This window comes from Chiloscyllium plagiosum, unplaced genomic scaffold, assembly GCF_037043375.1.
Source record: "Chiloscyllium plagiosum isolate Xiang-an unplaced genomic scaffold, Cpla_swu_hap1 HiC_scaffold_42, whole genome shotgun sequence".
Lineage (NCBI taxonomy): Eukaryota > Metazoa > Chordata > Chondrichthyes > Orectolobiformes > Hemiscylliidae > Chiloscyllium > Chiloscyllium plagiosum.
The window spans coordinates 8,995,723-9,022,563 of NW_028270180.1; the positions used below are offsets into that span (position 1 = coordinate 8,995,723).

The 26,841-nt window shown below is 44.5% G+C and overlaps 1 protein-coding gene across 4 annotated transcripts in view; it reads right to left on the reverse strand.

Moving 5' to 3' along the window:
- LOC122542493 (sorbitol dehydrogenase-like) overlaps positions 1-13,626 on the reverse strand; it is a 37,542-nt gene extending 23,916 nt beyond the window's left edge. The window contains exons 1-4 of one of the 4 annotated variants that reach the window (XM_043680269.2): positions 13,543-13,626; positions 12,224-12,276; positions 8,510-8,667; positions 481-514 (exon numbers count right to left, since the gene is read on the reverse strand). In XM_043680269.2, the coding sequence (XP_043536204.2) occupies positions 481-514; positions 8,510-8,566 (91 nt within the window). In that variant the 5' untranslated portion in view covers positions 8,567-8,667; positions 12,224-12,276; positions 13,543-13,626. The other 3 variants (XM_087982181.1, XM_087982180.1, XM_087982182.1) reach the window with 3 other exon arrangements.
- Between the last annotated feature and the right edge of the window lie 13,215 nt (positions 13,627-26,841).

A 26,841-nucleotide genomic window follows, 5' to 3' on the forward strand; every position in this document is an offset into this window, starting at 1 on the left:
GACCAGGCTATCCAGCCCACCAAGTGTACACTGACCATCCGAAGAGCATCCCACCAATCTCACCCCTGTAACCCTGCATTTCCCATGGCTAGCCCACCTAGACACTACAGAGCAATTTAGCATGGCCAATCCAGCCTAAACTGTACATCTTTGGACTGTGGGAGGAAAGCAGAGCCCCTGGAGGAAGCCCTCTGCAGACACAAGGAGAATGTGCAAACTACACACAGACAGTCACCTGAGGCTGGAATCAAACCCAGTTCCCTGGCTCGGTGAGGCAGCAGTGCTAACCACTGACATACTGTGCCGTTCTGCTGAATGCTTGCATCATTTCAGCTTCAGTTTGCTCTTCTTTTAGAATTTAAATTATTCCCCACGGCAAACCAGGGATCTATATTTCCGACATTTACTTATTTTATATTTCAGGACCCTGCCTGAAAATGAATGTGCATTATTGAGGTACGGGTGAATAAAATAAATTACCTTTAGGGCCTGGTTCTGGAATGGGGCGATTCTCCTGTAAGGAATGATTGAGAAAATTACTTGAGGAAGTTTGAATCCTTGTGACAGAAATCATTCTGTTATTATAATGGAAACAGAAACATATTGTAAAAGATACAGAGAATTTTTCTTCAAATGAAAGCTGGAAGAGCTGGAGAAACTCAGCAGAGCTGGCAATATCTGTGGACGAAGAAACAGGATTAATGTTTCAAGTCTGTTATGACTCAGCAGAGTTCAATAAGGGTCACACTATTTATCTCTGCATAGATGTTGCATGACTTGCTGAGTTTCTCCAGCATCCTCTGCTTTTATTTCGGATTTCCAGCATCCGCAGTATTTTGCTTTTGTTTGAGGGAGTCAAACTTAAAGTTGTTTGAGAAATAGCTGAATGTTGCTATGGAGATGCTCCAGGTTGTCCTTATAGTATCTAAGGCAAGATGAATGGAATGTCCTCTATCATCTTCCTTTAGGGTGGCTCAGTGGTTAGCACTGCTGCCTTTCAGCAACAGGAACCCAGGTTCAAATCGGTAGCTGTTTGCATTATGTCTGTACATTCTCCCTGTGTTTCTGTGGGTTTCCTCTGGTGCTCTGGTTTCCTCCCATAGTCCAAAGATGTGCAGGAATTGGTTTGGCCATGCTAAGTTGCCCTGCTAAATTGAATAGTGTTCAGGGACATGTAGCCTCGGTGGATTAGCCAGGGGGAATGCAGGGAAAGGGTAAGGCTTGGGCCTGGATGGGGGAGGTGGGGGGGTGGAGGAGACAAGAGTCGGTGAAGAGTAAATGGGCCTCTTTCTGTACTCTGGCAATTCTATGATTTACTAACCTGGTGGCTTCGGCCTATGAAGCTGGCTGTTTACCTGGATGCATTTAAGTTAAAGCTAGCTAAGCATGTGAGAGAGCAAAGGCCTATGTAGAATAAGGAGAGGCTAGAAAAAATCAGCTAGTTTTCTCTGAAGTGACGGAGGCTGAGGGGAGACTTGATAGAAATCTATAAAATTATGAGATGCACAGATAGGGTTGGTGGTCAGAATCTTTTGCACAGAGTTGTAATGTCTAAAACTTGGGGGTCATGCATTTAAGAAAAATATGGAATGAGGGGCAGACTTTTTACTCAGAGAGGGGGAGAAGTCTGGAACATGCTGCCAGGGTTAGTGGTGGAGGCAGGTACAATAGGGGCTGTTAGATAACCACATGCATTTGGAAAGAATGGAGGGATATGGACCAAGGGAATGCAGAAGGGATTGGTCTAATTTGGTGTCACATTCAGCACAACATTGTTGGCAGAAGGGCCTGTTCCTTTGCTGTACTGTCCGAAGTTCTACGTTCTCAGATGCAAGCACTGAATCATTGTAGGTCTAATGAACACCCTTGTCTACAATCCATCCCTGTCACTGTGGTGTTTGTAGCCATCAAATAGTCAAGGGGCAAACAAAGTGTATCATACAGAATTAGAGAGGTGGTGTGATGTGGAAGGAGGCCGTTTGGCCCATCATGTCTGCACCGGCTATCCGATGATCATAATGATTTAGTGTCAACCTCCTGCTTTTTCCCCATTCTCCTGTTCCTTGTTTCTGTTTTAAAAAATGCCCTCTTGAATGCCTCAAGTGAACTCACCTCCACAACACTTCCAGGCTCTTCCTTCTGGGCCCAAATGTGATTAGAAAACTAGTTGGTGACTGCTTGCATTTTTGGCAAATGATCATAAAAGTAAAAAGGAGCTGTTGGCATACAAGCCTAGCTTGACAGAAACAGGGACAACAACGGTGGAAAATTGGGGTGGGGGGGGGGGGTGGGGTGGGGTGGGCGTGGTGGCTCAGTGGTTAGCACTGCTGCCTCACAGGACCAGGGACCCCGGTTTGATTCCAGCCTCGGGTGACTGTCTGTTTGCACATTCTCTCCGTGTCTGTGTGGGTTTCCTCCAGGTGCTCTGGTTTCCTCCCACAGTCCAAAGGTGTGCAGGTTAGGTCAACTGGCGATGCAAAATTGTCCATAGTGTTCAGGGATGAGTAGGTGAGGTGCATTACTCAGGGGAATGTGTCTCGGTGGGTTACTCATCGGAGGGTCGGTGTGGACTTATTGGGCCGAAGGGCCTGTGCCCACACTGTAGGGATTCTATGATGATTAAAGCTACACTCACACAGGAGGTGGAAGCACCACCAACATTAACATTCTGAGAATCACCAATCAGTTGAGAAAAATCTCGTTCTTTTGTACCATGCTTGTCCACAACCATAAGAATCTTGAGAACAATTTATGAAGTTAATGTGTAACTGTGCGATGGTAACATGCTCTGCTGCACATCATTGTAATCATTGAACAAGCTTGTCGAACATAACAAACGTTTGTGCTGCCAAAAGTCTTGCGGTCAAAACTCTCAGATTCCCCCTGTTTATGCTCAGCACAGACTCCCTCCCAACCAGTTTTCAGTCAGACTTTATCTCTTGTCACAAACATCTCAACCCAAAAGAACACCTATTCCTGATTTTTTTAAACATTTATTCTTTCACTGAGCTTGGGAATTGCCGGCTTGGTCAGCAGTTACGGCAGTAGGTGTTGGGCAATCACATTCTTGAACTGTTGGGATTCACTGTCACATTTTCTGAGAAAATCGAGTGCTTTGCAGTTAAAGTTGCAGTTAAAAATCAAACACAAAATGCAATGGGTCTGTAATCACATGTTAGCCACTGCCATTGAACTTAGAGCACAAGAACAGGTCCTTCCGCCCACAATGTTGTGCTGAACATGACGCCAAATTAAACTAACTTCTTCTGCCTGCCCTTGGTCCATGTCCCTCCATTCCTTGCATATTCATGTGGTTATCTCAAAGCCCCTTAAATGCCCCTATCGTATCTGCCACCACCACCATCACTAGCAGCGCATTCCAGACTCGTACCACTCTCTGTACATAAAACCTGTCCCTCACATCTGCTTTGAACCTTCCCCCCTCGCTTTAAATGCATGTCCCCTAGATTCAGACATTTCAAATCTGGGAAAAAGATTCTGACCATCAACCCTTTCTATGCATCTCATAATTTTATAGACTTCTATCAAATTTCCACTCAGCCTCCACCGCTCCAGAGGAACGAACCTGAGTTTTTCCAACCTCTCCTTATAGATCATACCCTCTAATCCAGGCAGCATCCTGGGAAATCTCTTCTGCACCCTCTCCAAAGCCTTCACATCCTTCCTGTAATGTGGTGGCCAGAATTGAACGCAATACTCTAAGTGTCGCCTAACCAAAGTCTTATAAAACTGCAACATGAACTCTGATTCTTGTACTCAATTCCCCGGCCAATAAAGGCAAGCATGCCATACACCATCTTAACCACCCAATCTACTTGCAAGGCCACATCTGTGGAATTCTGTGGATAAAGGTATATTAAAAGAAACTTTCTGCCTGTACCTTAACAAGAAAAACCCTTACGTTAAATTTTAAACATCCTTTCAAGTTGGAACTCACAGCTGACAACTATTGGACAAGTTCAAAACTTAATGAACTGATGAAGGGGCATTGCACTGAGAGCTTGTGATTTCAAATAAGCCTCTTCGTGTGACTTGTGAATCTAAGGGAATTCTCTGCCCATGAAGTAGTTGAGGCTTCCTCAGTAAATGTTTTTAAAGCTAAGGTAGAGAATTTTTTTGGACAGTCAAGGAATTAAGGGTTATGGTGAGCAGGCGGGTAAGTGGAGCTGAGGCCATGAAAAGATCAATCATGATCATATTGAATGATCCTGCTACTCGTTCTGATGTTCTTATGGCCTCCGATGATAAAGACAGGATGCAAACCCCAATTTGGAGAGAGGCCTGGGAAGAAACAACAAAAACACAAATTCCTGGAGAAACCCAACAGGTATGGCAGCATCCAAGAGAGAGAAAAACACAGTTACCGTTTTGAAACTCTTCTGGAGAACTCGCAAAAGCTAACAGACCTGCTGAAATTTTCCAGCTCTTTGTTTTTTTTTATTTCAGGTTACCAGCATCTGCAGCATTTTTCTTTTGGCTCCTAGGAAAAGCTGGGTTACTGGTCCATGGGAGCATAAGGACAAATGTTTTAGGAATCAACTGTTCTGCCAAAAGAGCAATGGCAATTTCCAAACTCCTCAACCAGAGAATTAGTGAAGAACAAGAAATCTTCTCGCTGTCTCCAAAATCCAGCTGAATCCATCCATAGAGGCAAACACCAACTATTTGACTACAGAAGCATTGCAATTGTTGCATCATAGAGTCATAGGAATGTACAGCATGAAACAGACCCTTCAGTTCAACTCATTCATGCCAACCAGATATCCTAAATTAATCTAGTCCTATTTGCCAGCATTTGACCCATACCCCTCTAAACACTTCCTGATCATGTATCCATCTAGATGCCTTTTAAACGTTGTATTTGTACCTGCCTCCACCACTTCCTCTGGCAGCTCATTCCATACATGCACCACCCTTTATGTGAAAAAGTTGCCCCTTAAGTCCCTTTTAAAACTTACCCTGCTCACATTAACCTTTGCCCTCTAGCTTTGGAGACCCCTATCCTGGGGAAAAGACATTGACTATTCACCGTGTTCATGCCCCACACGATTTTACAAACTTCTAATAAGGTCACCCTTCAGCCTCCAACACTCCAAGAAAAGTAGCTCCAGCCTACTCAGCCTCTCCCTGTAGCTGATGTAAGTTTCAAAACCTTCCACTTTGGATAGAGTAACCTTAAGAATTAATAAACCTGCAACTATCAGTCAGTTTGGCATTCCAACTAGAACTCTATCAACAAACGCATCGACTTGGACCCAAAAAGAATAGGAAATGACATCACCAATCTAATTAAACCTAAACAGATAAATAGAAAGTAGGTCATAACACCAGCGCTTCACCAGAGGCTCACTGATGATGTTACCTCATATGGTGACGAAATGTCTGAAAATGAATCTTCCAGCTCAGCGAACAAACTTACATCCAGAACCTCAACCTGAGCTACAAATCTTCTCAAAACTCGCTAGTTTGGTCTTACTTTCTTCTTTACAAGTATCTCTTATCCTGCCTACTTTTGATGTCTGTAGTTTTAACTAATAACATTGTCACTTTTAATTGATTGACTTTCATCAAGCATTGCATACACATTATCCTTTAGTCTTGTCTAAAGTAGAAAGCTGTGTCGTTGATTATTTTTAATCTGAAACACTCAAAAACCAGAACAGGATACAAACGGGGCTCATCCAAATTTTTAGTTCATGGGCAATTCTGATGACAGCTAGACGGGGACATTTCTATTGCTAATTCCCTTCAGGCAAGGGGACATTGCCTTGCCTGAAGGGAATTAGCAAACTGGATGATGCTGACACTTTCATGGACATCATTACTGCTGTTGGTTTTTGTTTTATTCCAGGGTGATTAATTTAAATTTTAAAAATATCCCAAATGATGCAGCAGAATTTAAACTCATGCCTCAAGATTTCTATTCTTCCACCATAGCTACAATACTATTGCACTGCTCTATATAATCACCCCTGTCAATTCCCAAACCTTTAATATTCATCCAGTCAAAACAAATTTTCTTCGTAGCCATTTTTGTTTAACATATTAGGATGGAAATCAGAGATAAATTTGTCAGACTTCTAGGGACTGCAACAGAATAAAAGCAAGGCCAACGTTTAAAAGTATTTCACAATTCTTCCAAGATGCACAAGTTAGCTGCTTCATATAAATAAAGAACTGTGCATGTTGGAGGTCTGAAACAAATGTAAGCAGAAGTTGCTGGAACAACTCAGCAGCGTCAGAGTTAACATTTCGGTTCTGGCGACCCTTCTTCAGAACTTCGTTGCCAGCTGTTTTCAGTTCTGAAGAAGGGTTATTAGACTCAAAATGTTAACTCCATTTACCCGTCAGAGATGCAGCCAGACTTGCTGAGTTTCTCCAGCGATTTCCGTTTTTTCTTTGTTTATTTCCAGTTGCTTGATAGCTATCTTTAATACAGCTGAATAACAATTAATATGTTAAAAGAAAATCCTTCACTAAAATATATTTTGTTTTGAACTCCACAGCTAACCGGATCTTTTTACTTTCTGCACTGTCATTCCAAAATGAATCAAGAAGAGATAAAGTTACTGTGGTTCTGTTCGCCGAGCTGGAAGTTTTTGTTGCAAACATTTTGTCCCCTGTCTAGGTGACATCCTCAGTGCTTGGGAGCCTCCTGTGAAGCGCTTCTGTGGCGTTTCCTCCGGCATTTATAGTGGCCTGTCCCTGCCGCTTCCGGTTGTCAGTTTCAGCTGTCCGCTGTAGTGGCCGGTATATTGGGTCCAGGTCTATGTGTTTGTTGATGGAGTTTGTGGATGAGTGCCATGCTTCTAGGAATTCCCTGGCTGTTCTTTGTTTCGCTTGCCCTATGATAGTAGTGTTGTCCCAGTCAAATTCATGTTGCTTGTCGTCTGCGTGTGTGGCTACTAGGGATAGCTGGTCGTGTCATTTCGTGGCTAGTTGATGTTCGTGGATGCGGATCGTTAGCCGTCTTCCTGTTTGTCCTATATAGTGTTTAGTGCAGTCCTTGCATGGGATTTTGTACACTACATTAGTTTTGCTCATGCTGGGTATCGGGTCCTTCGTTCTGGTGAGTTGTTGTCTGAGAGTGGCTGTTGGTTTGTGTGCTGTTATAAGTCCTAGGGGTCGCAGTAGTCTGGCTGTCATTTCAGAGATGTTCTTGATGTATGGTAGTGTGGCTAGTCCTTTGGGTTGCGGCATGTCCTCGTTCTGTTGTCTTTCCCTTAGGCATCTGTTGATGAAATCCGTTGCGAGGATATCCGTTTTTGGCGAATACCTTGTATAGGTGTTCCTCTTCCTCTTTTTGCAGTTCTGGTGTGCTGCAGTGTGTTGTGGCCCTTTTGAATAGTGTCTTGAAGCAACTTCGTTTGTGTGTATTGGGGTGGTTGCTTTCATAGTTCAGGACTTGGTCTGTGTGTGTGGCTTACCTTAGTGGTGAATTCTCCGTTTGGTGTTCTCTGTACCCTCACGTCTAGGAATGGGAGTTGGTTGTCCTTTTCTTCCTCTCTCGTGAATCGGATTCCTGTGAGTGTGGAGTTGATGATCCGGTGTGTATTCTCTATTTCCGTGTTTTTAATGATTACAAAGGTGTCATCAACGTATCTGACCCAGAGTTTGGGTTGAATTTGTGGTAAGACTGTTTGTTCTAACCTTTGCATTACTGCTTCTGCTATGAGTCCCGAGATCGGTGAGCCATGGGTGTTCCGTTGATTTGTTCGTATATCTGGTTGTTGAATGTGAAAACGGATATCCTCGCAATTTCATCAACAGATGCCTAAGGGAAAGACAATAGAACGAGGACATGCCGCAACTCAAAGGACTAGCCACACTACCATACATCAAGAACATCTCTGAAATGACAGCCAGACTACTGCGACCACTAGGACTTATAACAGCACACAAACCAACAGCCACTCTCAGACAACAACTCACCAGAACGAAGGACCCGATACCCAGCATGAGCAAAACTAATGTAGTGTACAAAATCCCATGCAAGGACTGCACTAAACACTATATAGGACAAACAGGAAGACGGCTAACGATCCGCATCCACGAACATCAACTAGCCACGAAACGACACGACCAGCTATCCCTAGTAGCCACACACGCAGACGACAAGCAACATGAATTTGACTGGGACAACACTACCATTATAGGGCAAGCGAAACAAAGAACAGCCAGGGAATTCCTAGAAGCTTGGCACTCATCCACAAACTCCATCAACAAACACATAGACCTGGACCCAATATACCGGCCACTACAGCGGACAGCTGAAACTGACAACCGGAAGCGGCAGGGACAGGCCACTATAAATGCCGGAGGAAACGCCACAGAAGCGCTTCACAGGAGGCTCCCAAGCACTGAGGATGTCACCTAGACAAGGGACGAAACGTTTGCAACAAAAACTTCCAGCTCGGCGAACAGAACCACAGCAAGTACCCGAGCTACAAATCTTCTCACAAACTTTGAAGAGATAAAGTTAGTTTACCAGTCTCAGGTCATTTTTTGCATAGAGCACTACTGATAGATTCCCGTGCTGTTCCATCTTCCAATCTCTCAGGTTAAAACTGTGTAGCTTTCACTTATGTTTGGAGTTGATAACCAGCTCTAAATAGGTCCAAAAGTCCTTGATTCACTGACCTTGAACTGAAATGTGAATTGCATGTATTTTTAACTTGCTTAACAAAAACGGAACAATTCGAAGTTTTGATAAGATAACAATTCATGTGCATGTTAATAACATTATTTCATGAAATTCATCTCTAAGTTACAAACTACTGATCAAGGTCCTGAGCTGAAGCCCAAATTGTATATATTTCCAATGTCTAATGATCTCAGTTTCAGATTTGTTTTTTTCTCTCTCTCTTATCCCCACAAACAAAAAAAACCTGCAACTTAAAACTTGCTTTAATTATTACTCTGTTGTAGACAAAATAATCCACTGGTGGTTTAACCTGAGGGTCACCATGCCTCAGGCGAGGGGAGCGGTTGAGAAGGAGGGTCCTTCAGCTGGTGGAGGAATTGAACCCGTGCTATTGGTATCACTCTGCATTGCAAACTGGCCGTCAAAGGCTAATGGACTCCCTCAGGTGAATGGTGCAGCTCAGCACCATTCTGAATAAGTGGTTCTGTCTTAGTCATGCATTACACCATCCTGAAGCAGTTACATTATCTAGAACTCGCTGCAGGCAATACTGTGGCTCCGCCTCATCTTGCTGTGCTTTGTTTTTGCTTCTTATCCCACTGACAAACAATATTATTCAATAGCTGTCAATGGGGAAATGCTGGGGTAGGGGCAATGTGACCCAGGAACCCTGAGATTCAGTCTAATCATCTGGGGACCTGGATTCAAATTCCATCACGGCAGCTAGTAGAATTTAGATTTAATTCACAATAAACAAAACTAATATTATTGTTTTAAAAACCCATCTGTTTCATATATACTTGAGAGAAGAAAGTTTGGCCTACACATGATTCCAGACAGCGATGTGGTTGACTCTTAACTGCCCTTTGAAATGGGCAATGATGCTGCTTAATTCAAGGGCACTGAGGAAATAGTAACACATGTTAGAGTGGCCACCAATACTCACCTTCAATAAAAGAATAGAAAGGACTGTCGAACTGCAACGCAAGTCAATATTCTGGTCAATGACATGAGGCCATGCAGGAAAGGAAGATGCTGGATTCTGTCAGATGGTTCCCTGAACAGACCCATAAATTTGGTAGAATGAATGCTCACCAGAATTTCCAAACAAGCACAGAGACATTCTTGGTTGAGGAGGCACAGGGCGTTTCCTGTGCTCCCAGTCTCTCTGCACACTGCCCTCAGGTTGCTATGTGGTAAAGACCAAATCCAACTACACCCCCTCCTCACCTCCTTCTGCAATGTGAAGCTGTGCTGGAAAGATATACTGTGTGCTTTTGAGGCTCATCTCAAGCTGTTCCATAATCCCGGGCCCTGTGCCTGCCACCCACATCCCCCACCTAACCCCCCAACACCCCTCCCACCTGCACCCAACACCACTGCACGCACATCCCCCCACTCCCACCCAAATTTAACACAGATAAAGAAGCTCTTTGGGCAGCTCAAGCTCATTGGTCTTCCAGTGTCAAAGGCAATCATACGATATAGGAGTAGAATTAGGCCATTCAGCCCATTGAGTCTGCTCCGCCATGCGATCATGGCTGATATGCTCCTCACCCACACTTTCCTGCCTTCTCCCCATAACCCTTCAACCCATTACCAATTAAAAATCTGTCTAACTCCTCCTCAAATTTACTCACTGTCCCAGTTACCACCGTACTTTGCGATAGTGGATTCCACTCGATAGTCAAGTGACGCAGACTGACCACATCCAAGGTCCAGGGCTGTGTGCTGAGGAATACCCTAAGCCTTGGAGCAGATGCCACAAATCCTCAGTGAGGCAAAGCTACTCTGTAAAGCTCTACCTCCACAAGAAAAAGTGGAAATTCTAGAAACTATACAAAACCCCTGGGGCTGTATGGCTGACATGAAATAAACACTGTAAATAAAATGGTAAGACCGGGTGTAGTGAGGAATCTGTTGTATTGGAAAGTACCTCATGAAATGACAAATTTAAACTGAAGCTTTACAAACTTTATGAATAAAGCATATTTTAGGTAAAATAAACTTTAGCAACTTCGATACTTTCTAAGGCCTCCCACCACTGGACAAGCTGGAATCTGTATAACGTCCCTTGGGAAATCTGAGACCATTTGACATGAAATGTCACAGTGGCTCAGTGGTCAGCACTGCTACCTCATAGCACCAGGAACCCAGGTTTGATTCCAGCTTCATACGATTGTTCAAGTTTGCACATTCTCCCTGTGTCTGTGTGGGTTTTCTCCAGGTGCTCCAGTTTCCTCCCACAGTCCAAAGGTGTGCAGGTTAGGTGGATTGGCCATTGGAAATGCAGGGTTACTGGGATAGGATAAAGAGGTGGGTCTGGGTGGAATGCTCTCAGGGGGTCAGTATGGCCATAGGGATTCTACAGAAATACAAATACATATTGCAAACTTGAAATTATAAGAATATTGATGTGATAAAAACTCATCTGTGTTACTTGCATGTGATGTCAAATTTAAACTGTCAATGTACTTTTACAAATAAAGTATATTTTTGAAAAAACACTTTGCCACTTCAGCTATATTTAAGTTTGAGTTGTACAGAAATAGTTTGGACCTGAGAGATCGAGACATACTAAATGCAAAGAGAGCTATGATTTTCTTTCAGATATACTCCTTCACGCTCCAGTGTAGCTGCCTGTTAGCTATTTTCTACAAGTGTGTCTCATCCAGCAATAAGTAATAGTGAGGTCTTCACCATTATGTTGCTCATTGTGCTTACTTTAACCAAACTGTCTTAGTTTTGGCTGCAGACACAAAGTTAAACATTTCCTTATTAACTGCAACATTCACTGGTATAAATGAAAACTCTACTTCAGACTGAGTGAACTAGCCACGATAGGGGGTTAGTTAGCTCAATTGGCTGGATGGATTGGTTTGTGATGTAGAGTGATACCAACAGTGTGGGTTCAATTCCAGCACCAGCTGAGGCTACCATATATCAATCATGTGCGAATGGTGGGGTAGACTTGATGAGCTGAAGGGCCAAATTCTACATCTGTTTCTTAAGGTCTAATGTCTGTATCTACTTGTACATAAATTATCATCCCATTCCTGCTAGGACATTTGGACACTGTACCCAAAAGTGTGGGACACATCAGCAAAAACGTGAAAACATTCTGATTAATGAGGCACAGGGCAGCAATAATGGTTTCATTAAGAAACACTGGATGCCACTCTGTAGTGGGGGGCATTTGTGAGGTAAGTGCGGCTTCAAGTGAATAGTTACTCAGGAGTTAGGCTGTGATTTAATAGTTTAATTTTTCCTGAGTAACTATTTCCTCAATTTCATCAGAACCCTCTGAATTCTCTGACTTAAACAGAGATTCCCGGAGGGAATCAGGTGTAGAGGAATTGCTGAGCAGAAAATATAACCCAGGCAATTCCTTCGGTGTCTTCTGTGAACCTCCATCTCCAATGCCATGGCCTGATCTGACCTGACCACATGATCCATGACCATGACAGAGACCCTCCCAGATGTCTCTCAACAGTTCACCATTTATCTGCTTCCCTACCCTCCCATTGCCATAACATCACACCCACTTTATGCACTTACCGTTGTCAGTAGCTGCCTGGGCCTTTGAAGTGTCAGAACGTGGCAGCTAGCTGCTGTGAAGAAGGAAAGAAGAGCTAGTACACCTTGGCATTTCTGAGGGACCTGTGAGCAGAATCACCTCTTGAAAATGGGGACACCCTCAAGGAGGGGATCAGGCAGCAAACTGGGTAAGAATGACACTCCTCAAAAAGTCTTATTTCACCAAAACCTGGTGCAGATGTGTCACTGGCAGAGACATGGACTTAGCCAGCTAGTGCAAGCTGTCATTGCCATCCAGGAGCAAGGCTGCCATGGTTTGAGGTACAAATGAGACAATAAATCACTGTTCAGAGAGGTTCTGCTCATGTCTGTTTGAACATACATCCCTCGCTCAGCTCACCAAAATCACATTCACTGCAGACTTACATCATTGCAACTTGCGTGATCTTCCTATGCATGAACTGACTGGGTTTCCCTTCGGTTCAACTACAAAATGCTTGGCTATATCCCGACAGGCATTATATAAACGCAAACTACTTCCTTTATTTGGGGAGAGCTGTGGGCTGTGATCGTCATTCCCTGTGAGTGTGTGCAGGTGGTTTGGTTAAGTAAGAAGCGGCTTTAAATATATTTGCATTGTCTGGTTAAGGGAGCCAAGTTGTGCAAGGCATTGATCAAAAGCTGTCACCTGGGAAAATCTGACATAGAATAAGAAATGTAAAAAAGGCCAGAAAGGTTAACACAATCAGACTGCCCTACCATACATATTCACTCAAAGGTGAGGCCCCTCGCAAAAGTTCAAATAATTGAGCAATCTCTAAGCCCCAGTCCTCTCATGCTGTATCAGGCAGGAGGCTGGAGGAACACAGCAAGCCAGGTAACATGTGGAGATGGAGAAGTTGACGTTTTGGGTGTAAACCTTCTTCAGAACTAGCGGTGAGTGAAGAGGGAGCTGCAGATAAAGGGAGTGGCGGGGCAGGATGTTGAAGTGGGGATAGGTGAAGCCAGGTAGAGGGTATGACCTGGTGAGTCAATGGGAAGAATGAATCTGGTGGGTGGGTGACAGGGAGGAATGGAAGGGAGGGGAGCTGGGGAAGTGAAGGGAGGTTATTTGAAATTGGAGAATTCAGTGTTGAGTTCTCCAGGCTGTAGGTTGCCCAGGCGGAAGATGGGGTGTCGTTCCTCCACCCTGTGGCTTGGTTTGTTGTGGCAATGGAGGAGGCCGAGGATGGTCATTTCAGAAGGGGAGTGGGAAGGTGTATTTTCCATGGTTAAGGTGTCAGGCAGGCAGCTCCCATTCACACGAAGAGAGGAAAGTGAGAAACAATATGTGTACTTACAACTCAGAATTATTTACCACAGCCTGAGGGAGCAGCCTCTTCTCTCCACGGCTCTAATTGTCCAAACAGCTGCTGCGGCTGGGGAAAGCAGAATTGGGAGCAGAGGTTAAGGCACAAGCTGAATGTAATGTCATAAAATTTGATTATCCTCTAATTCGAATTTGGCTATTTGGGTTTTTTTAGCTTATCTTCCTAGGGACTTTGTTGAATGATGTTTCATGTCAGCTGCACCAAGGCTTCCATCTCCCTTCTTAACTTTTTCAACAATGTGCATAATATTTATATGTCATCTAATTTCTATCTGTGATGTACTTCACACTGGTCTGCATGAAATATTCTTCCTCGCTCTTCTGTTCACTCACATACCTCAACAATTCTGCCTTCTCTAACGTATCTCCTTTGACACATAACAAATATTTTCTACAGTTGAGAGTGTGGTGCTGGAAAAGCACAGCAAGTCAGGCAGCACCCAAGGAGCAGGGGAATTGACGTTTCAGGCAAGAGCCCTTCATCAGGAAGGGCATTCATCATTCCTAATGAAGGGCCAATGCCCAAAACGTCGATTCTCCTGCTCCTCCGATGCTGCCTGACCTGATGTGCTTTTCCAGCACCACACTCTCAACTCTGATCTCTGCAGTCCCTAGTTTCTCCTAAATATTTTCTACACTCATCCAATTTGTTATCCTTTCCATTCCCAAGGGTTTTACTTAACTGTATCCCTGCAGATGTGAGCCTCATTAACTCCTTCTCTTTGCGACTTCAGAAATCATAACAGCAGGTTTATTGATGTCCCATGCTTGTTCCACCATTCAATGTATTATTATCTCAATACCATTCAGCTACCTTCCATCCACATTAACATCACAAAGTTGCCAAACTCAGTTCTGAAATATTCAATCAGGAACAGCATTTGCCACCCTTTGTCCCACAAAATTTCACTTCTACCACCATCCTTCATGCCTTTCCCAACTGATTTCCTCACGATTTAGCCTTCTGCCAAAGATTCTGGAATTACAGGCACACTGAGGTTCCCTTGGGTTATCAGTAACTCAAAACAGCCGAAAGCAACATGTGCAGTGATTTGGTTCAAAACCCCGGAATTCCCATCCAATCAACAACACAGGCCAAGGACTGCTATGGTTCAAGAGGGTGGCTCACCCCCACCTTCTCCAGCGATTGGTTATAAATGCTGGCCCAGCCAGCGACACCCACATCCCACAAACAAATAAAAGACATACAAAGTCACAATCAACATTTCACATGCCTTTCATATCTCAGTATATCATCTCTACCAGAACAGCATGTTCTGTGCAAACACAATCTATTTACTCAAACTAAGTAAATTACATAATGACTGGTTACTGAAAAAAATATAGTTAAATGAATCCTGAGTAAAATCAGGCAAATGATGCAAAGTAAAATCTGTCATTTCTATGCTGGCGTCCCTCTCTACACCGTTAGAGATTTGGGGTGGAGACCAAGAGGCGTACAATTAGCTTTTAAGTGACTTCACTGACTTGACAGGCCGACAATAGAATTGGTTAAACATTTTGGCATATTTGGAGCTGTTCTCACTTGGAAAAGAAAAAAGAACGAGAGGGCATAGATTTAAAATGATGTTAAAATGAAGCATAGATTTAAAATGAAGAAAGGATAACACTTTTCACTCAGCGAGTATTTAGGGTCTGGAGTGCACTACCTGGAAATGTGGCGGGGGCAGGTTCAATCGAGACATTCAAGAGGGCTCTGGATGAATATTTAGGTCAAAATGGTGTGAAGGGATTTCCAGAAAAGGCAGGAAATTGGCACTAGTTAACGGAACTGGTGCTGGATCAATGGGATAAATGGCCTTCTTCTGAGCTGCAACAATTCTGTGGAGTGTGACTCCTGTTCTGGGATTTAAGGGGACCGCTCTTTAAATTTTGTGGTTAAGGTTTAAAGATGACCTTCAGCCACACAATGAGCAGAGGCACTGATTGGAAATCGTCTTGACCTTCACAGGTGTAGCCCATGAAGTGGGCATTGTACTCTTTACACTGGCACATGATGCCAGATTGAAACATTGGCGAAACAGGAATCAGAATGCTATCAACTGGAATTATAAATTTGATATACTTTCCATTACACTACATGTTTGGGCTCTGTCTCCTTACCAGGTTTGCCCCTTTAGATAGCGGTGACAAAATCATTCTTATCGCTGAATATCAAGAATGGTGGCATCGTGGTTATACCAATACTTTTGTAAGCCAAAGGTTCAGCCTCTGGAAACAAATTTCACCACAGCAAGCTGGAGAAGTCTGAATTTAATTCATTAATATGGAATAAACAGCTCATCTCAGTAATGGTGATCGTGTAAAACCCCCAGCTGGTTCACTAATGCCCTTTAGGGAAGGAAACGACCTCATCCTTACCTGGTCTGTGCATGACTCCATTCCCACAGCAATATGGCTGACCCTTAACCACCCTCTGAGGAGGCCTAGAAAGCCACTCAGTGATGGGCATTGTATAATGGTCTTACCATTGGTGCTCACATCTCAAGCATGAATTAGATTTTTTAAAAATTAGGCAGGCCAGTTCCAACAGCCAAGAAGATAACAGAGTGGAGAAGCTGCTGCAAACTATGTAACATCCAACAAGACCATGCTAAGAATTGGGCTTGTCAGGTGAAATTCAGTGTACATTGTACCCCAAAACTGAAGTTGAGAAGCTCCAGTAGAACTTCTGAAGTTTTGCCAGCACTGGGCACACTCTGACCCACACTGTGCCACAATAACCTGCAGACACAGTGACATGCAAGCAGTCAATGACCTGATGACCACTCTGGGCACAGCCCAGTAGACTCAATGACGGCACTGGTCACATCCGAGTGAGTGACTGACCTGCACCAGCACAGACAATGAGAGTCACTGACCCACACTGGGTGCCATCCAGGGGACTAACGGACCCACAAAGGGCACACCCAGAGTACTCTGGTTGGGGGAACTGACCCACACTGGGCATCGTAGGGTAGGGGTGTGTGGGATGGAACTCATTGGCCCCCACTGTTGGGCAAATTCTCGGGTTAACTGACCCACACTGGCAAAATCATTGCTGAGAGGGGCAAAACCATTGCTGACCCACAGTGGGCACAAACCAGGGTGGGGGTGAGGTTCATTGCCACATACAAAGCACATTCTAAATGAATTTCTGACTCAAAGCGGCCACAATCTGGGGGAAGGGGAAAGGTTCACTGACCCACTGTGGGCACAATCTGAGGGAGGGGGAAGTTTCACTGACCCACTGTAGGCACAATCTGGGAAGGGGGGGCAAAGTTCACTGATGCACCATAGGCACAATCCAGAAGGGTGGGCTAAGGTTCACTGACCCACCGTGGGCACAATACAGGGGAGTGGGCAAGGCTCACTGACCCACTGTGGGCACAATCCAGGGGAGTGGGGATTACTGACCCACTGTGGGCACAATCCAGGGTGAGAGGGCAAGGTTCACGACCCACTGTGGGCACATTCCAGGGAAGTTGGGATCACTGACCCACTGTGGGCACAATCCAGGGGAGTGGGGATCACTGACCCACTGTGGGCACATTCCAGGGTGAGGGGGCAAGGTTAACTGACCTACCCTGAGTACAATCCAGGGGTATGGTGTGGGGTCACTGACCCACCGTGGGCACAATCCGGGGGAGTAAGGATCACTGACCCACCGTGGGCACAATCCAGGGGAGGAGGGAAATCACTGACCAATACTGGACGTAATCCGAGGCGTCGGGATGAGAGTTCAGTGACCCACACTGAGCACCATCGCGGTGAAAGGGTGCCCCAGACACAAGGACTGGGGGCAGGAGAGTTTCCGCCCTGTCCGGCCGCCCCCGAACAACGGCAGCGGTCCCACAAAGCTGGGGCAGGAGGCGCGGGTGAGAGTGGGGCCCGCGGGCAGTAGCTGCGCTACAGCAATTCCTTTACCGGGAGCTGTGTGTGTGTGTGTGTTCCCTCTGTGTCTCAGGGTAAGAGCCGAAACTGCCCGGAACCCCTGCACCATCCAGTAGTTGCCGGCCAGCCAGACCCTACTCACACCCTGATTGGTCACGACTCCCCAATAGGACCAGAGCTACAGCACCCCCGCTCCTCATTGGTCGGTTTCCCTGTCAATCATAAGTAATTGTTACAATAACTGTCACTTGAAGAGGGGCTCAGTCTCAATCGCCTTCCAGCTGTATTAGAGGGAACAAATACTTGCCTTGATTCTCCTTCATCAACTGATCCATTTAGTTCTTTTGATCATGATTTGCAGTTCCATGCTTGCTCAAGTCATTCCGTGCAGTAACAAGAAGATGGGGGAGGACATTTGCATTTCCGGGTGGAACGTGTATCGAACTTTGGGGCGGGGATGTTGGTTAGTTCAGTTGGCCGGACGGCTGGTTTGCACTGCTGCGTAATGCCAACAGTGTGAGTCAGCACCCTACACCCACCCCCTCCCCTGGAATATCGCATAAGTGCTGTCCCCTCCACGCTTCAGCTCTTATGAAGAGCCATCGAGACTCGAAACTTTAGCTTGCTGTCTCTGCATGGATGCCACCGCTGTGATCACCAGCATTTATTGTTTTCAGTACAGATTCCAGCATCTGCAGTATTTTGCACCTATAGTGTGGATTCAATGATGGTGGTTTAACCTGTGGGGGTCACCATGCCTTAGGCAAGGTGAGAAGTTGAGAAGGAGAATCATAGAGTCATGCTGCACAGAAGCAGACACTTTGGTCCAAATAGTCCATGCTGACTATGTTCTCAAACTAGTCACACCCGCATGCCTTTACTCTCAGACCCACACTGTGCCACAATAGCCTGCAGGCACAGTGACATGCAAGCGGGCAGTCATAGACCTGATGACCACTCTGGGCACAGCCCAGTAGATTCGATGTCGGCACTGGTCACATCCGGGTGAGTCACTATCCCAAACCAGCACAGACAATGGGAGTCACTGACCTACATCCGGGGCACACCCAGGGTGGTCTGGTTAGGGGACAAACCATTCCTGTTCACACACCTGTCCAAATGTCTTTTAAATGTTGTAACTGTACCTACATCCACCACTTCCTCTCACAGTTCATTCCACATCTGAGCCACTCACTGTGTAAAAAAAAGGTCCTCAGTCTCCTTTCTCCTCTCACCTTAAAAATATGTCCCCCAAGCTTCGAGGGAAAAGACACCTGCAGTTCACCTTATCCATGCCCCTCATGATTTTAAAAGCCTCAATAAGGTCATCCCTCAACTCCTATGTTCCAGTGAAAATAATCCCAGCCTATCCAGACTATTTTTATAACTTAAATTCTCCATTTCCAGCAACATCCTGGTAAATATTTTATGAACACTCTCCAGTTTTATAATATCCTTGCTGTAACAGCCTTCGGGGTAACCTCAGCCAATTTGGGAACTGAGCCATGGTTACCCCCAGGCTAAACCACCAGCAGTCACAAAGATCCACAGCGGCAAAGAGGCCATTCAGCATATTGTATCAGTCCCACTTAAAAACAACTACTTATTCTAACCTCAATTTCCTACCTGGATGTAAGTTTGCTTGCTGAGCTGGAAGGTTCATTTTCAGATGTTTCATCACCATACTAGGTAACATCATCAGTGAGCCTCCAGTGAAGCACTGGTGTTAGTGACCCACTTTCTCCTTATGTGTTTAGGTTTCCTTGGGTTGGTGATGGAATTTTGTGTGGTGATGTCATTTCCTGTTGTGATGTCATTTCCTTTTTTTTCTCGGAGGGTGGTAAATGGGGTCCAAATATCAGTAAACACACCAACTTGGACTCATTTACCACCCTCTGAGAAAAAGGACAGGAAATAACATCACCAACCCAAGGAAACCTAAATACATAAATAAACTGGGTCAATAACACCAGTGCTCTACTGGAGGCTCACTAATGATGTTACCTAGTATGGTGATAAAACACCTGAAAACGAACCTTCCAGTTCAGTGAGCAAACTTATACGCAGAACCTCAACCTGAGCTACAAATCTTCTCAAAATAATTTTACAGTCGTTGACCTATATTCTTTTGTGAGTTGTCTTTCTCTGAGAAAGCAGCCCAATGATCTCGTAGGACTGTGGCGACTTTTACCTTTACATTTATGGACATGGAAGCAATATTGGAAGCACACTGCAGAAACAGGAAAGGGGAATTAAGCTCAGGTTTCTTTTGAAATAGAAGGGTTTAAAAATAACTCAACAGGTTGGACAACATTTGTGGAAAGAAACAGAGTTAAAACTTTGAGGTTGATGAACTTGTATCAGAACAATATTGAACCAATCTGTGCTGTTCTTTCTATCAATTTTCCTCAGGCTCTCCAGCAGTTTCTTTATCCCCATTACCAGAGGACAGCAGTAGGAGAATGGAGAAGTTAAAGTAAAATCAACAATTCAAGATAGTGTAAATTGATACTTCTTATCTAAAATTTAAACCTATGGGGATGCAGAAAATAGGAACAGCAGTAGGCCATTAAGCCTTTCCCGATGAAGGGCTCCTGCCCGAAATTGCCCTTAAATCTTTTTAAAATCTTTCTCCTCTCACCTTAACACCTCCCACCCCACCCCCACCAGTCTTGAAATCCCCCACCTGAAGGAAAAGACACCCGCCATTCACCTTATCAATGCTCCTCATGATTTTATAAACCTCTTTAAGGTCACTCCTCAATCTCTATCACTCCAGTGAAAAAAGCGTTGGAGATTACGGGGTGACCTTATAGATGTTTATAAAATCTTCTACACATAAAGGGTTATAGATATTTGGAACACTTTTCCATCCACCTGTTCCTATATACCGAGTTGGATGTTCGCTGGCTGAAGATGGTCATTGGCTGGCATTTGTGTGGTGCCAGTCTCTTTCTCTTTGTTACCATTCTAGCTGTCCAATGCAACTAACAAGTTGGTTTCAAATATGTTCCAGCAGATGTGCAATCATTCATACATCGCTTTCCTACTGGAACAAGACAATGGATGAAATGTTTGACTCCCTAAAGTATTGTGCAACGTAAGGAGTAATAACAGTGTCAAGGGCACGCAGTGGATCCGCGTCAACAGCAAAATCAACAGCTACAGAAACTGGTCACTCCTGGTCTTGTTTGTGAACAATCTATCGCTCATAGGGTTTGACATTTCCAATACAGGCTCAAGAATCTGTTTGAAATACTCTGAATTTCTGCACTCGAAAGCACAGGAATACACAAAGTGGGATTAAGGAGAATTAAGATTTCAGTGGAATTGAAATGATGGGAAGGATTGGATTTTTTTGGGAGGTGGAAGGACTGCTTGGGGTTTGGGCTGGTGTTGGGGTTCTGGATGGGGATGATAGAAACTCTGTACTAAAACATATTGTGGAGCACGGAGACTAGAGGAAGAAACATAACACGGTCTATTTAAAGTTACCACTATCTCATGACCTGTGTATCTATTTTAAGGTACATTCAGTTTACTTTGGATTATGAGTAAGACAAAATCAATACTATTTTATAATAACAAAACTGATTGTTTGGAGTGCTTGAACCCTACTCTTTATTCATTAACTAAAGAGGTTTTCAAATTGGCTCAATTGTTTGAGTCAAACATTGTGAAAACTGTGTCTTTGACATCAACAGAACCTTCTTGTTCCTCAGTCTTAAACACTGAGAAATCATGATATTCTTTCTTAGAATCCCTACAGTGTAGAGGCAGGTCACTAGGCCCACACCAATCCTCCATAGAGCATCCCACCCAAACCTTGTAATCCTGCATTTCCCATGGCTAACTCACCTAGCCTACACACTATCGGGCAATTTAGCATGGCCAATCCACCTAACCTGCACATCTTCGGAATGTGGGAGGGAACCGGATCTCCTGGAGGAAGCCCCCACACAGACATGGGGAAGAGTGAGCAAACTGCGCACAGACAGTGGCCCAAGGGTGGGATTTAACCCAGGTCCATGGGATTGTGAGGCAGCAGTTGCAAACCACAAAGCTCCCTTTGGCTGGAGGACAAGTGCACAGTTTCTGTGGAAGGTCCCAGAGCTAGTGTCCCTCCTTTGCTTTGTGGGAAAGTAGTTCAAAACTGGTGCCAAGGAGGTAAAGTAAATACCTGGCTTCAGAAAAATTAATTCAAAATAAACAGTAAAATGCTTCACTGAGCAGTACAGGACAGCAGGTCAGGTCCCTTTTTATAGATGCAATGAAATGTCTTATGACTGCTCCAAATCTGTCAAAGGGAATCACACTGTACTAATGTAACCTTCTTTACATTCATACTCATTTATGTGGAGACTTGATCAGATTCCAAGTCGGTACCCTCATGGAATTTGTGACACTTTCCTAGATGACCATTGCTGGCATCTTGTTGTATTTGCCCCCTCTGCCAGAATGTGTTGGTTCAGTGCCACCAATCCCCATGTCTTTGGTTTATTTTGGGTCAAGGATTAATGGTCAAGGATACATTACTGTAGGGTGTCTACAGAAGAGGCAGTTTCAGGGATAGCAAGAACGTTTGTTGCATGATAGCAATAAGCACAACTATATTTGGACAGGTAGAATGGCTAGCACCTTAGGGAGCTGGTACAGATACACATGCTCCCTCAGAAAACTTGTCTCAACTACTGGCTGAATGTAATATCAGCAGAATGGGTAGAGTCCATAATAACATGAACATTAACTCCCTCAAAATAATTGCCTTATTCAATGAAATTGAGTCAAGACTCAGCCTGCCTGTGCTTTCTAATTAGCCTGCAGGTGTATTGGGGAGGTACAATGAGGGGTTGGCAAACACCAGATTCCAGTCCATGCCTGTCAACAAGCAGTTGGTGTCTGTAGATCATGTAGAGATGCGTTGGGCTTAAGCAACACAGAGCTCTTTTGGAGCAAGTAGCGAGCTGAAATTGCCAGGGCCCCCGCACTGATTTCCATGCAGTGATTTTTGACATCTAGCTTATTTGACACATTTGGTAAGATAGTAAGTTGAACATTAATGAGGTCAGCTTTTTTTTTGAAGAGTGGGTATCATTTTTTTAAGCACTGTACAGTCCTGTATAGAGGTCTAACTAATACAAGTTATTACACAGGCAGACTTACCGAATGATCTCAGATAGTTTGACTTCCTTGAGCCTTTTGTTTCAGACATGACTGAGTTTGAAAGCTGAGTCTGTCCTTTCTCAATAACTATAAGACATCTGGAGTAAAGATTATGTCTTTCATGAGCTGAGATCATAAACACTGCTCCCAATTTTCACACCAGTGCTGGCAATGTATCTGTTCCCGGCAGTCAGAGCTCCACTCAACGTACCTTTCACTACCTTATTTGTCTCACCTCTCTCCCCAAACTATCCCCTCCAGTTGCCTTCCCCCATCATTCATGTTGTCATTTACATCAAAACCCAGCACAGGATTTTTTTTAGCTTGGACCCTCCCCACTACCAACAGTTGCTTTGAATCTTTTGCATCTCTTAACCTTTCCCCTCTGACCATTTATGGGAGTCAGTTGGCTGGATGGCAATGCAGAGTAATACAACCAGCATGGGTTCATTCAATTCCTGAACTGGCTGAGGTCCCCATGAATGGCATATGGAGACCCTCAGGGTCAATCTCACCACCAGCTATATCTTTCTATCTCTGATGAGAGAGCAGCCTCAAGGACAATAGTGACTTTCATATCTAACTTTTCATACAATCCCCACAGTGTGGAAGCAGGCCATTCAGCCCATTGAATTCATGCTGACCCTTTGAAGTGCATCCCATCCAGACTCCTGTCCTATCCCCACATTTCCCATGGCTAATCCACCCAGCCTGCACCTTCCCTGGTCACTATGGGCAATTTAATACAGCCACTCCACTTATCCAGTGCATCTTTGGACTGTGGGAGGAAACCTGCACAGACACGGGGAGGATGGACACACTCCGTCCAAAGCTGGAGTTGAACCCGGGTTCCTGGCGTTGTGAGGCAGCAGTGCTAACCACTGTGCCACCCTTCATTTCCTGCTCAGATTTCCTGTTCAGATTTCCAGTATCTGCTGCTGTCTCTAACATTCTTCCACCAAGCAGGAATAGGCAACAGATTAAATCCATTCAGGACGTGGGTTGGCTTCAGATGATGTGGTGGATGGAGACCATCCATGGGAGATAGCTTTCCGCCCTACGTGCTCTATCTGAAGAGTGGTTTACAGGGCTTGCCATTTTTCCATGTTGGCATTGCCAAACTGCTGGTCCAAACAGTGGCGCATGTCAGTCCACAGGAGACCTTTCGTCAGTTGTCAGCTGTTTTCTGCCCGAGTCTGTGACATGAGTGCATTTGGTTTTAATGCAAGCATCTCTGAAGTGGAACTTTGAATGTCCACCCGGCCATTTGGCTCCAGCTGTCTTTCAGCATCTGCAGTGTTTTATCATTCGTTTCAAATTCCTGCCTTGTTGATCCCATCAATCTTCATTTTATTTAAAAAGCTGAAGCACCAGGCATAATGGCTCATTTTTCACTTAAATGGGAACTTTTTGTCAATTTTCCTTTTACAATAAAGACAGATAAAAACAAGTAGTGTAGCATCTGAGCGACTATCAAAGCTCATCCTGCACCTGCAAATGGACTGTCAGAGAGTCATTGAGAAGTACAGCACAGAAGCAGACCCTTCGGTCTAACTTGTCCATGCCAACCAAATGTCATAAATTAATCTAGTCCCAGTTGCCAGCACTTGGCCCATATCCCTCTCAACCATTCCCATTCATATACCCATCAGATGCCTTTTAAATGTTGTCATTGAACCAGTCACCAGCACTTCCTCTGGCAGCTCATTCTATACACATACCACCCTCTACCAGAGAAAGTTGCCCCTTAGGTCCCTTTTAAAACTTTCCCCTCTCACCTTAAACCTATGTCCTCTAGTTTTGCAATCCTCCAACCTGGGTAAAAAGACCTTGGCTATTCTCCCTATCCATGCCCTCATGATTTTATAAACCTCTCACCCCTCCACCTCAATACTCCAGCGGAAATAGCCCCAGCCTATTCAATCTCTCCCTATAACTCAAACTGTCCAACCCTGGCAACATCCTTGTAAATCTTTTTTGAACCCTTTCAAGTTTCACAACATCCTTCCTATAGCAGGAAGACCAGAATTGCATGCAGTATTCTAAAACTGGCCTGACCAATGTCCTGTATAGCCACAACTGCTTTACTTAATAGGAGTTTCCTCAGAAGGAAGCCTACTTAAGGTTGAGGAGGCAAGGATCAGATAGGGCTTTACAGGGTTAGAAGGTAGCCAGGAAGGAACTGAAGAATGTACTTGGGAAAACTAGAAAGGGGCATGAAAAAGCTTTAGCAGATAGGATTAAGGAAAACCCTAAGACATTCTACACTTACGTGAGGAACAAGAGGATGATCAGAGTGAGGGTAGGCCTGATAAGAGATAGTGGAGGGAAACTTGTGCCAGAAGTTGGAGGAGGTAGGGGAGGTAGGGGAGGTCCTTAAGGAATACCGTGCTTCAGTATTCACTACAGAGAGGGACCTTGATGTTTCTGAGGACAGCGTGAAACAGACTGATATACTCGAAAGGTTGATATTAGGAAGGGGAATGTGCTGAAACATTTTGAAGAAAGTAAGGATAAATAAATCCCTGGGCCAGATGGGATGTACCCTAGGTTACTACAGGAAACCTTTGGCAATGGTCTTTGTGTTCTCACTGTCCACAGGAGTAGTGCCAACTGATTGGAGGGTGGCATTTGTTATTCCCTTGTTCAAGAAAGGGAATAGGGATTTTCCTGGGAATTACAGACTGGTCAGTCTTATGTCAGTAGTGGGCAAATTATTTGTGGGGATTCTGAGAGACAGGATTTATGATTACTTGGATAATCATAGTTTGATTAGAGATAGTCAGCATGGCTTTGCGAAGGGCAGGTCATGCCTCACAAACCTTATTGAATTCTTTGAGGATGTGACAAAACATGTTGAAGGTAGACCAGTGGATGTGGTGTACGTGGATTTTAGCAAGGTGTTTGATAAGGTTCCCCATGGTAGGCTCATTCAGAAAGCAAGGAGGCATGGGATACAGGGAAATCTGGCTGTCTGGATACAGAATTGGCTGTCCCATAGAAGACAGAGGGTGGTGGGATGTGGGAAATATTCAGTCTGGAGCTTGGTGACCAGTGGTGTTCTGCAGGTATCGGTTCTAGGAGCTCTATTCTTTTTGATTTTTATAAATGACTTGGATAAGGAAGTGGAATGGTGGGTTAGTAGGTTTGCTGATGACACAAAGGTTGATGGAGTTGTGGATAATGTGGAGGGCTGTTGTAATGGGACATTGACAGGATGCAGAACTGGGCTGAGAAATGGCAGATGGGAGTTCAACCTGGAAAAGTGTGGAGTGATTCACTTCGGAAGGTCGAATTTGAATGCAGAATACAGGGGTAAAGGCAGGATTCTTAGCAGTGCAGAGGAACAGAGGGATCTTGGGGTTCACATCCAAAGGTCCCTCAAAGTTGCCACCTAAGTTGATAGGATTGTTAAGAAGGCATATGGTGTATTGGCTTTCATTAGCAGGGGGATTAAGTTTAAGAGCCGCAAGGTTATGATGCAGCTCTATGGAGCCCTGGTTAGACCACACTTGGAATATTGTGTTCAGTTCTGATCACCTCAATATAGGAAGGATGTGGAAGCTGTAGAGATGGTGCAGAGGAGATTTACCAGGATGTTACCTGGACTGGAGGGCAGGTTGAGGGAGCTAGAGCTTTTCTCATTGGAGTGAAGAAGGATGAGAAGTGACCTGATAGAGGTATACGAGATGTAGAGAGGCATAGATAGAGTGGACAGCCAGAGATTATTTCCCAGGGTGGAAATGTCTATCATGAGGGAGCATAATTTTAAGATGATTGGAGGAAGGTTTAGGGGAGATGTCAGAAGTAGGTTCTTTACTCAGAGAGTGTGTGGAATGCACTGCCAGCAGTGGTGTGACTCCATTTTCAAGGAACTATGAACCTGCAATCCAAGATCTCGGTTCGGCAATACTCCCCAGGACTTTATCATTAAGTGTATAAGTTCAGCCTGATTTGCCTTTCTAAAATACCTCACATTTATCTAAATTAAACTCTACCTGCCACTCCTTGGCCCATCTGATCAAGGTCCCATTGTATTCTTGAGATCACCTTCTTCACTATCCACTGGATTAGGGAACTGGAGAAAACGATGCACCAATGAAGCTTTACTAAACACACATCTTAGAAATGCAATCAGAGTGTTTATTACAGACTTGGAAACAGCTATTTGTTGAAAACATAGCCCTCAGGTCTGCACTGTGCATGTGTCACA